General features: G+C 40.9%; 1 protein-coding gene and 1 non-coding gene across 2 annotated transcripts in view; one reads left to right on the forward strand and one right to left on the reverse strand.

Annotated features, from left to right (window-relative positions):
- LOC149303181 (proteasome activator complex subunit 4) overlaps positions 1-12,665 on the reverse strand; it is a 50,526-nt gene that overhangs the window by 32,899 nt on the left and 4,962 nt on the right. The window contains exons 2-3 of the mRNA XM_089481548.1: positions 4,620-4,760; positions 1,018-1,134 (exon numbers count right to left, since the gene is read on the reverse strand). Of these exons, the coding sequence (XP_089337674.1) occupies positions 1,018-1,134; positions 4,620-4,760 (258 nt within the window). The remainder of the gene's footprint in view (positions 1-1,017; positions 1,135-4,619; positions 4,761-12,665) is intronic.
- Positions 8,140-8,269, forward strand: LOC149303182 (small nucleolar RNA SNORA35). The gene has a single exon (XR_016272052.1). It is a non-coding gene; the product is annotated as a small nucleolar RNA SNORA35 (small nucleolar RNA).

Below are 12,665 nucleotides of genomic sequence, written 5' to 3' on the forward strand. Positions count from 1 at the left end.
AGTCAGAGAAATGACAGTTTTAGCTTCGCACATTCATACTATGCAGCATGAGACCCTAACACCAAATAGTTTTATCCTGCCTTCATGTTATTCCTGAGTTATTAAACGTTTGTAGAGGAGCCACTTAGAACTTTCAAAAGGGACTGAAACCAGGATTATGAGTACTGACCGAAGTGCGTGCACAATTCCTCTAACAAGATTAGCTACTGCTGGACCTTCTAAGACAGTGTCGGCCAGCCAGCAGTCCTCAAGGAGCACCATAACGGACACTGCCAAATATCTCTATTGCCATTAAAGATAGTTTTATTCTGTTAACGGTGTCATTGGATTAATCCACTGGTGTTTAAGGTACGAGTCTAGATAAAACCTACTTGGCTCACAAGCACAGACTAGACGCCAGGAACCATTTGCCTTGTTCTCCAAATTGGCAGTCCCTACACAACCAGCAATTGTTTTAGTTCTGCACACATACAGACAGGCTGGAAAAACAAAAACGGGTGAAATGAAGAAATAAATAACCGGGCAAAAAGAGAGATGGTCCAGAAACATTGCATGATTGTTACATGAGGGGGGAATATAGCTGCACTAGAAAAAGGCACATAATACACATAGAAGAGAAAACATAGAAAGCTGCAGCACAATAAACAAATAGTTGTGAGGAGGATGTCAAGGTCTCTCTCCATGAATAATCTTCATATCAATACAAAAAGATTATGAATCTATCAAAAACATAACCATTTGCGACAGTCAAGTGCTGTGTGCATTTTATTACAGAGCACGATTTAAAAGCCAAGGGCAATTAAGAGTTCACCAGTAAGGCCGATGAAGGAGCCTTGTCTCGTGCCTCTTGCAGGGATAATATCCTGCGAGCCAACAATTACTAATCAGTTCTATACTACCTGCTCAGCAGTAAGCATCGAATTTTCCTTCTCCACGACAAAAATATGCAAGCGCAGGCTTAAGACAAGCTGAATAGGGCAATCACAATTAATACGATTAAATATTGCATTCGCTTACCTGGGAAACCAACTGAGACCAAGATGTTCTGTTTTTGAGTACAATATTCTCTCCAGAATTTCATACAGTGGCCTCCAGGGTAGTTGTAGGTCTTCTCTGGAAAGAAGCTCTTTCTTCCTATAATTGAAAGGAAAACCAGGTGTCAAGGAAATCTCTGCAAAATTACCTTGATGCGCACACAATATGTATGTACGGTACTTGGGTGCTTCTCATAGAATCGCTTTGATATACATCTGTTATCCATAAGTTGCCCCGACTTGCAGCTTTCAGAGCAGATGTATGTATGAAGCGTTATTCTGTATTACAATGTGTCTGGTACAATGTAACATCCAGACTGAATAGTTCAGTAAGAATAAAAATGCAGTAAAACAAACTATATAAACTGGCAAATTCGCCAAATATGTTTGTCCAAGGTTAATGTGCTTGCCTATTAGTTTTTAGCTTCTTGAAGAAAAGAACTAGATAGATAAGGAAAATATTTACAGGATCTACAACTGCACACTTAGTAGGAAAACTTTATATGAAAGCCATTTTCAACTGTCAGGAGCTGCAGGATTACAGAAAGACTAAAATTACAAAAATCAGTACAGTCATTCTGCAAGATCAGCAAATCTTGAGATTGCTTTAGCAAAGATACAACTTTCCTACCAACATGCTTCACAAGGGAAAGCTGTGACATCAAAATCATTGTCTGGGCAAACTGCACAAAGCTTCAGATTTCTATACGGTGGGCTTTGTAAATGAAGGCTGAGAGGACAAAGCTCATCAATCTCTTAGCAGTTATCACCATATACTTAGAAGAAAAATGCCTATGGTTAAGCCATAAAAAGCATAATTTGCTTTTCTCAAAGTTCTGAGCCAATAATTAGGCTTTTTGAGAAATTAATGTTTATTCTCTACCTAAATCCCTTTTCACAACATTTCTGGAAAGGAATGTGATCAAATCAATGCTTATTTTGGAGAGTCGTTCTTGGCGGCTTAAAAAATTATTGCTGGTTTAGCTTTGTTTTGGTGGTTTTAAAAGTACAGTGTATACTTAATAATTATAGCTTCTCACATAATGGTTGCAGAATTACATATTCTTTAAAGTTTGTATTGTGGAAAAACTGTCATTTATTTCAATTTACATGAGTTTCTTTTTCAAGCAAAACTCCCACTAGCCAGCGATACAAGACCTTTGTCTGCAGGTACCCAGCTTTTAAATGAGCTCCGAAGTAGAGGACTGCATCGGGATGCGGGTCCCGTGCGGCCCCTCAAAAGTCTTGCGGGTGTGGGCGGTCAGACAACGTACCTGCGGGTCCCAGTAATCCCGCAAGACTGCCATCGCGTTGCTCGCACACAGCGTCTCTTCTTGGGTGGGATAAGAGAAGAGACCCTGTGTGCAAGCAATGTGAAGGCCCGCCTTGCGGGGGTGCACGGGAAATCTGCAGTTCAGGAAAGGGGGTGGGGGAGTTTGTATGAATGAGTATCTGTGATTGAGGGAATGAGCGAGTATCTGTGATTGAGGGAATGAGCGAGTATCTGTGATTGAGGGAATGAGCGAGTATCTGTGATTGAGGGAATGAGCGAGTATCTGTGATTGAGGGAATGAATATATGAATGAGTGAATGAATGTTTGTGAGTGACTTCTGCCTGAGCTTCTATGATGGGGGCAGAGTGGCATTTCTGGAAAGCTGCAACGGAATGTTAGCGGGAGCGGGTGGGATTGGACACATGTTGCAGGAGTTGAACACCTATGTTGCGGAAGCAGGCAGTAATGGTCAGAAATTCAGCGGCAGCTGGCGAGATTAAGAAAACAGTCCTGCGCAGGGCTCTACTTGGATGTCAGACAGTCTCACCAAAGAAGAATGCATTTTAAAACACTTTGAGCTTTAAAAAATAGAAATAAAAGCATTCACCTAAGGGAGAAGCTGAAGCTACCATCTTCTCCCTATACGACTGGCTGCTTGAAGCAGCCAATCAGTGGGAGGAAACATTTGCCTTGCTGGCCAAGACAGCCCTGGAGCCGACTGGCTGTAAGTTAATCAGGAGAGTCGCTTTCTACATAGGGCTTGTTAAACGTTCATATAATTTCTTATAATAAAATGTAAAATAAAGCTTGTCTTTTCCTTTAACATTTCTATACGGTGGGCTTTGTAAATGAAGGCTGAGAGGACAAAGCTCATCAATCTCTTAGCAGTTATCACCATATACTTATACAATTTGCATGAGTTTCTTTTTCAAGCAAAACTCCCACTAGCCAGCGATACAAGACTTTTGTCTGCAGGTACCCAGCTTTTAAATGTTTTATGAAGAGGTTCTGTGGGCTCCTCTGCCCCCCTGGTTCCGACACTCTCTGCAAGGGACATTTCTAGCATCCAAGGCAGCCCTCTGAACAATGAACATATATGAAAGTATTTGGTAAGTAGTTTTATATGCATTCTTGACACCTGAAAAAGCAATGCACAATGTGCTTCGGGAGAAGCTGTAGCCCCATACCACCTCCATGGTCTGACACTTTTCACCGCCGAATGTCTGTTTGAAATCAATTAGAGTGTTTTTCATGTGTGCACAAAGGTCTTCAACCTGGAGTGTTCACCAAGCCAGTGCTGGAGCTGATCAGCATTAGTAGTGTATACGCTCAGCCTAAAATATCACCGGCACTGGATAAACGGCAAGTGCATACTGGGTGAATCTGCAGTTCACAAAGTAGAATGCTTATTAAAGAACTGAGTACTTTAATCTGATTTCTTCAAAAACCTCAAATAAAAAGACATGCATGAGGTAAAAACTCCAGCCCTGCTGCTGCAGCTGTCCTCCCTCCTTCGCACTGCCAACCAGTGGCAGGGAAGCACTCCCACTCAAATCTGCAGCTGTGTGCAGCAATTTCTGGACCAGCTCTGGTGCATGGAGCTACAGCTGGGGTGTGGGAAAGACCAACAGAGACACCATGAAAATGTAAAGAGGCCTCTTGGTTATCAAATGCAATAAAGTGCAAGATGATGGCAGATGTACTTAAGGAAACTCCAGCTTAGTACATAAATGCTACACACATTTTAGCAGGTGACCAAAATCAGATGTTATGATAATTGATGTATCAGACTCACCATCCTATAAGCGCTTGGCAGAATTCAAAAACCGTAACGGTTCATTTTTATACCCAACTTGATGTATCACCAGCTAAAAAAATGAAGATGAACTAAATCCGAGCCCACCCTCCATACCTATTTTAGAGTCACAGAAAAGACAGGTTACGGCATTTGGTTTGGTGTAAAATGCTGTAGAAAAACATGTTCTTATTAAAAAGAAAAAAAGGCAATAATTCACTTAACTGTTAATGTAATTTAAGGATTTCAGTAAAAAAAAAATCATGCATTGGAACACGGCTTTTACCAAGTTCAATAAATGAATGAACCAATCAGGGAGCTTTATTAGCATTCATGCCTCATTATTTCCCTGGTGGCGGTAAGCTTTAGATGCAAATATTGTTCGGAGCTACACTGTTAATAGAAAGAAATCCAAGCGGTGTTCTGCTTAACCTGAAATAATGCCCACGAACAACAGAGCGACCTAAAACACGGAACCGTTATATTTAAAACATGCAGCAAACATGCCCTACTTACTTTAAAAGGCTGATCAATAAACGAGCAAATCCTTGCATCATACTGATCTCCAGTTTCGGGATGGTCACCAACTCGTACAACAGCTTGACGAAAAGGACATGGTCTTCTTTGCTAAACTTCCGTCCGTACAGTCTGATATACCTGCGATATAAAGAATACAAAAGGGCATGAAAAGCTATTCTGAACGGCAAAACCACTTTAGACTTTTTCCACCTTCCTATCCAACTTCTACAACAAGTAAATCACCCAAATCAGACCCAGGGCATTGTGCTCGGCAAAGTCGGCGGTAGCTAAACGGTATGCCGCTGTAATCCTCAACGAATGGCCGAGAAACACACACGCAGCACAACGTTAGAACACCAAAAACTGAATATCGCGGAGCTCCATGCAGAGCAGTAAATGATTTGACCAAATTTCGGCCCTTGTTATATTATTCATATAAAGACTATTTAAAGATGCAATAATACTTACTCTCCCTGCACAGTATTTCATCTGCGTAAATAAGTGAACAACCCGACCAATCCCTTTAAAGACGGGATAAATTACTGCGTAAAAAAATTACAGGAAAAGCAGTAATTTTTAGGAGTATTTCCTAAATCCTTGTGACTGAGCACCTGTTTGGGTCATCAGTGAATCACGCTGGACACATACACCTCATAATCAGAAATTAAGAGCAGCTTTTAATATACTGAACTGGGGGTTTTGGAAGATTCACAGGTGAAAGGTCTGAACGAGAATGATAAACATCTGAGTTATCTAGTCTCCTTTAAGAATTAGAACGTGATGTGGGAACCACTTTAACCCCTTCGTGACAATTGCCGGTCCTGGCACGTCACTGAAAATCGTGACGATTATGACAATTGACGTGCCAGGACCGGCACGTCTTTAAACGGGTGAAAAAAATCGATCCGTGATCGATTTTTTCACTCAAACGGTGTTGCTCTAATGCCTCGACATCGAGGCATTGAGCAACACCAAAAAAACATTCCCGCCCCCCCCGATCGCTCCTAGGAGCAAAAAAAAAAAACATGTTTGAAAGACTGCACGTCTTTCAAACATGGCGGCGCCCGCCGCCGAAAAACGGGTTTAGGAAGCGATCGCGAGTCGCTTCCTTTGCTTAGCTGGTGTTGCTAAGATGCCTCAGTATCGAGGCATCTTTGCAACACCTGTTTAGCAAAGGAAGCGACTCGCGATCGCTTCCTAAATGCTCAACTTACCTTCCCGGTGCCTTCGAAACACACGCGGTGTTTCAAGATGGCGGCGCCCATCAAGCCGGGGGGCGGAGCCTGCTGACATCATCGGGGGGGTGTTGCTGGATGTCATGGACATCCAGTGAATAACACCCCTAGTGGTCAGATCACTCATAAGAGTGATCATGATTTGATAAATCAAAGGCAATGTTTTCTAAACATTGCCTTTGATCAGTATTGGATCTGCCCCCCTCCTTCACTTGCTTCTAGTGAGGGAGAGAGACAGATCGGTGTGTTCTGGTATTTCAGGTATTCCCTAATAAAAATATATATATATTGATCCAAAGGCTCTTATAAGAGCCACCCATATAATATTAACCCCTTCATTGCCATTGATCACTGCATAAACAGTGATCTTGCATAGTGGCAATTGTTTTTGGGTTTTGTTTTTTTTTTACATGTTTTTTTACTTTTTTTAGTTTTTTTTAGGTTTTTTTTTTATTTTTTATTATAGCCATTAACCCTTTCCTTCCCCACTATTTTTGCTGCAATTCTTACCATGCAGCGGTATACGGCTGAGGAGGCGTATGCCTTTTTGGCCACAGATTCTGAGGCCACTGATACAGCGTCAGATTTTGACGTTGGTCAGTTCACAGATACATCTAGTGATGTATCTGTGGCTGTTAGGACGCCTACCACACGTAGTCGTGGCAGTGCACCAGAGGCATGGGTAGCGCCTAATAGGTACAAGCCAGCTATCCCTCCTTTTTCTGGAATTCCTGGCATCAATATTGATGTTACAGGATTCACTCCACTGCAATTTGTGCAGGTTTTTTTGGGAGACGATGTCTTGGGAGACATTGTCACACAAACAAACGTTTATGCCCAGCAGCACCGTGCTGCTAGCCCTAATTCTTTTTGGGCAAAACAGCCATGGACTCCCATTGACGTGCCAGAATTTCTTAAATTCTGGGCACTCACAATGTTAATGGGCATTATAAAAAAGCCCTCCATCCGCTCCTACTGGAGCACCAGCCCCATCTTTAGTACCCCCATTTTTGCCCAAACTATAACTAGGCAAAGGTATGAAATGATTCTTCGTTTCATGCATTTTAGCGACAACAGCCTGTGCCCCACTAAGGAGGACCCCCAGTTTGATAGGCTGTACAAAATCCGCCCCCTGATTACCCATCTCGCTGCCAGGTTTCCAGAGGTTTATACACCTGGAAAGAATATCTGCGTGGATGAATCCCTAATGAAATATAAAGGAAGGTTGGGATTCAAGCAGTATATTCCTTCCAAGCGCTCCAGGTATGGAGTGAAGGTGTATAAGCTCTGCGAGAGCGAGACAGGATATACTCATGCCTTCCGGGTATACGAGGGTAAGGATAGCTACCTTGACCCTCCAGATTGCCCAGATCATCTGGGCACCAGTGCCAAGATTGTTTGGGACCTAATATTCCCCCTTATGAACAAAGGCTACCACTTGTATGTAGATAACTTCTATACAAGCGTCCCTTTGTTCAAGCTGCTGTATTGTTTCGATACGGTAGCTTGCGGTTCTATAAAAAAGAACCGCTTGGGTTTCCCACAACGCCTGGTACGAACCCGGCTAGGAAAGGGGGAGACCTCAGCTCTACGCCAAGAGGAGCTTTTGGCATTGAAGTTCAAGGACAGAAAAGAGGTGTGCATGCTGAGCACCATCCACGATGAGAGAACCGTGGAGGTTTCTGTCCGTGGCAGAGCTGGGGTCACTACAAAGCCAGTGTGCATCAGGGCCTATAACAAGCACATGGGTGGAGTTGATCTGTCAGATCAACTCCTACAGCCCTACCTCATTATGAGGAAGACAAAGGCCTGGTACAAGAAGGTTGCAATTTATCTAATGCAAATTGCAACCTATAACGCTTTTTTGCTGCACAAAAAAGCAGACACTGGGCTGAAGCTGTCTTTTTTGCAGTTTCAGCTCGAAGTAATTTCAGGTATCTTGTACCGTGATGCACCTGGTCCCCAAGTAGTGATGGGAACCAACAGAATTGGGGCTACCCATTTTATTTTTAAAATCCCCCCTACAGCAAAGAAGCAGAATCCCCAAAAGAGATGCAGGGTATGCTACAGCAGGGGGCAAAGAAAGGACACCACATTTTACTGTCCAGATTGCCCTGGAAAACCTGCACTCTGTGTTGGTGACTGCTTCAAGCTGTATCACACAGTTTCCCATTTTTAATTTTTTTTTTGTTCCTGCTCCATTTTTGTATTTTTTTTTAATTTTTTGTTACATTTACTGTTTTTTAGCTTTTATTTGCTCCACCATTTTTAAGCGTTTTTATTTGCACTGTCAAGTGAACCCTGTGTCCATTCCGTGGCATGAGGGACCACTTAAGGTGCTAGATCAAATCCCTTCTTGGAGATAGGCCAGGCTTTCTTGTAACCTGTCCCTACTGATAGTTGGGTACAAGCATTTTTCTTTACCCAGATGTAAAATTCCTACTGAATTTGAATTGCTCATGTTCCAAATGTGGCCCTTTTGCCCCCAAACAATCTGACAAACCCATGCATGTGGGGTATCAATGTACTCAGGAGATGTTGCTGGACACATATCTGGGTGTTGTGTGACCGCAACATATACCAGGAGCTGTAATTTCACACCTGAAGTACAAAGTTTGTGAAAAAAACACCAAAAACAATTACTATCCCAAACTTTGACAAGGGTTGGTGGTAGGATTAGTGCATGGAAAGGGTTAAACTATCAGCATCTAAAATACCCTGGGGTGTCTAGTTTTCAAAAATATATGGTTTGGTGGGGTAAATTTAATTTGCTGGCTTCAAAGATGCCCCAAATACCACATAGAGACAGAATTACCAGATTCAGAGAAAAATGGTTTTGAATTAGCAAAACGCTACTTGTACTTATTGCCCCATAACGTGTAGAAGAAAGCAAAAAAACATAAAAACATTGGGTATTTCTAAACTCGGGACAAATAGTAGAATCTATTTAGCAGGTTTTTTCAGTAGTTTTTTATGATGAATAAAAGATTTTTCAAATAAAAGTGAGAAAATGTGTTTTTTTTTCAATTTTTCGTCATATTTTATTATTTTTATTATAGGAAATTACATCATATGAAAAAAAATTTGGTGTCTGAAGAAAGCCCTTCTTGTCCTGAAAAAAACAATATATAACTTGTGTGGGTTTAGTAAATGGGTTAAGAGAAAATTACAGCTAAACACAAACACCGCAGAAACGATAAAACAGCCATTGTCACGAAGGGTACAAAAAGTAAAATCAGCCTTTGTCACGAAGGGGTTAAACAAAGAAGGAGGTTGTAATAATTTCCAATAGCTAAGCTATTCTCAGAACTCTATCATATAAACACAGAATTTGACAGCAAGTAAGAACCATTCGGGCCATATCTTCTGCTGTATAGACTCAGACCTGAATCAGTTCTTGGTCTTGTCTTGAAAGAGCGAGAGAAAGAGAAAGGGAAAACAGAGAGCGAGAGAAAGGGAAAACAGAGAGCGAGAGAAAGGGAGACAGTGAGATCATTTGGCCTTTCCTGATTGGTTTGCAGCCCTCCTCAACAAAGTGGCTTCTAATACCGACTGTAAGTCCTGATTGTAAGTGATATGAATCCCATCCCCTGAAAATGACATTCAGTAGCCAGTTAGCATGAGGTCAAACTCTAAAGTTGGAAGCTGATAAGCCTATGGAAGGTATGGTGGGATTTAGGAACCGTAATCAAACCGCATCTATAATTATAAGAACAAACGTGAGACAGGAAAGTCCCATAACGTTTAGAGACATTACCGGTAACTATTCTTTTTAACCTTTCCATGCATTCTAATCAACTGATCACCAGAAGGACCTATGGACAATGTACAATTATTGTACCATTTAAACGGTTTAAAGGTGCTGTTCCACTTACTCTGCTGCTCTCACACTTTTGTAACTGGCACCCAGTTACAAAAGTGTGAGAGCAGCCGAGTAGGTGGAACAGCACCTTTAGACAATAATTGTACATTGTCCATAGGTTCCCTTTCTCTCGGTATCAGAAACACAATTTCTAGTTCTTCTCAGAATTTTTTTTTCCAATCATGTTAAATCTGCGTTTTCATTATTTTTGCTGTCGACACTTGTCACGTGACACAAAAGCACACACCGATAACATCTGAATGAGCCTATCTGCCTTCCTTATTCTAAATGGTTAAAATTGGGCTTGATCAAAAAAATGAAGAACTAACAGATCTTTTCTTAACTTACAGTTGCCTGCATGCAAGGTTTTTGTTACTGTGGGGGGGTTTTTTTGGCACTACCCTGAAGGACGCAACAGAATTATTTTTGGAATAAAAAAAAATGCTTTTTGGAATTATGTACCCAACGGGCAATCAATAAATACAGTTTTGAAGATTAGAGAATAGGTGGAGGATTTTATTATTTGTTTAGAATGTAGTATACCACCAGAAAATAATGCATAACTATTTGAAACTATAGTCCGTTTTTCAAAAATGTTCTTAATTTGGAAGAAATCACAAAAAAATAGCAATGAAGAGGTTGAATCATGCGAACAACGTATTATAATTTATAGATTTTTTTTTACTTGTTCTGAGAGTAGATGGCATAATCTACCTTAAGATATACATGAACATGATTGTATGGTCTGAATTAATAGAGACGGCCAGTAAGCGTTGAATGACTATTTTAACAACATAATTAAATCAAATGCACCTGTCTATATATCCACAAAGGACTCCTTGCTATATCTTTTTTTTTTTATTGTACACATTATGACCTATAATCATGTTTTATTTGCAAGCCCCCCCAAAAAAAGCCACCCTGGGTTTCTATATAATGCCTTTAACACTATCAGTGCCAAAACAATGCTGTAACCACGGGAATGACCAAGTATGCTTTGTCTTGTCTTGGAAAACGGTCGCATCCAGATTAGATTAATGGTCTGTTGGCATAAAGACAAAGTACTGAGAGAATGAGGACGCTAATAAAAGAAAATACAACCGCTCCAAATACAGTATAAATCTGGCGTACATTCTCTTAAAGGGAAACTTCCATAGTATTTTTAATGTTATGACTGCGTGCGGGCAAATACACCATTAAACCTGCGCCGATGATTCACGTATTTGGGGGAAGTCCCATGTAAATATTTTTTTTTACAGTAGAAAATAGGGTGTTGTATACCAAGGCTCTACAAACCCCAGGCGCCTAGAAACCGCTTCCCGGAACCCAAGGTATGGCAGGACGCGGAGGTAAAAATTTGCTAGGTCTACCATCATGAATCCGGCAACTTATGCTTTCCTGCGGGGGTGTGTTGAAGTGGGTGAGGCACCTAGCGGGGTCATGTAATGTTACATGTATTGTATATGTAGTAGTAGTGTTAGCCAATGTGTGTGTAAGTGCTTGTTGTTGGATAGTGTGTGCGCATGTGTAGTGTTAGCACGTATGGTGCTGTGTACGTTACAGCATGGCATTAGCACGAGTGTGTATATCAGCATATAGTGTTAGAGTGTGTATTGGAGTATGGTGTTAGCATGTGTGTGTGTGTGAGTGTATGATGTTATCTACAAACAGAGCAGATAAAAGCCCTGGTGTCTCCAGTCATTGTTTTGTGCACGTGTGTTGGTAAATATTAGAGGGAAGGTCCTGCTAGCCATTTGGTTGGGGTTCAGTTTGATTTAGCATCATGTCTTTTCTTTATCAGCTTTCCAATAAAAAGTGATGGGTGCAATGTGGGAAGCAACACAAAGCTGAGAAACGTCTAAATTATTAGTCATTGTTCTTAAAATTAGAAGGTTCTATAAAGACCTGAGAAAGATCTCTAGCCAAAACATTAGAATTGAGAAAAAATAAGGGGGGGAGTCCCAAACATATTTCAAATGTTTTATTCTATATATGTTTGTGCCAATAAATAATATTAGCATGAATATGGTTGAATAAGAAACCACACTGATCAAATTCTTCATGGCAATGCTAATAAAAGTCTGCTTTTTCATAAGCTTTCATTAGCCAGAGTGTCAAGCTGCGTGATTAAGGCCGAGTCATATTGTTTATCACAAGGCTGTATGATAAGGAGTCAGGGTGTTTGTCAAGTATTCTGGGCTAACACGGCAAGAACATGTAAAATAACCAATATGCTGCTGAATGCAATAACTAAAAAGCAATAGTTTTGAAAACTTGGAATTGGAAACCAATAACAAAAACGTTTCCATATAATTTGCAGCTGAACCAGGGCTGTGAGTTCCAAGCAGATTCCCCGGTGATGGACCCCCTTATCTTCTCCCCGGTGTTAGTTATAAAAGAGCGTATGTAGACGTACCTAAAAGGCACAGGTCACGCTACCTTGTCGATCATGTTCCAGCTACCAGGAGTACAGGTATAATACCTGGTCCCACTATGGCGACAGTCCATGCAACTACGATGATGTCAGGGCTGACCGTATAACATCATAAGGTGGCAGGTACCCTAGAAGTTCATTTACATTGGATGGGGAGGTGCACGGAAACACTAAGTTCTAGATATATTGATATTTTATAAATGCTGCTCATTTTTAGATAGCATAAAAAAACTGTTCATTTAAATTTAGCACCATATAACCATTAGCACAAAATTACATACAAGCAGAATACAACCACAGAAATACAGCACTTCTCTCATCTTGCAACAGAAACACATTTGCATATAGCTCTGCCAGAACGCACACTGCCGTTCAAAAGCTCGGCTGGCACCACTTACAAGTCCCCTTGTTTTTGAAAGAAAAGCAAAATTTGTCCTTTAATATAAGATGGAATGGATCAGAGATACAGCGTAGACGGTGTTAATGTGATAAATGATTATTGTAGCTGAAAA

The sequence above is a fragment of the Sceloporus occidentalis genome, unplaced genomic scaffold, assembly GCF_023333645.1.
Source record: "Sceloporus occidentalis isolate IW3139 unplaced genomic scaffold, rSceOcc1.0.p SCAF_15, whole genome shotgun sequence".
Taxonomy (NCBI): domain Eukaryota; kingdom Metazoa; phylum Chordata; class Lepidosauria; order Squamata; family Phrynosomatidae; genus Sceloporus; species Sceloporus occidentalis.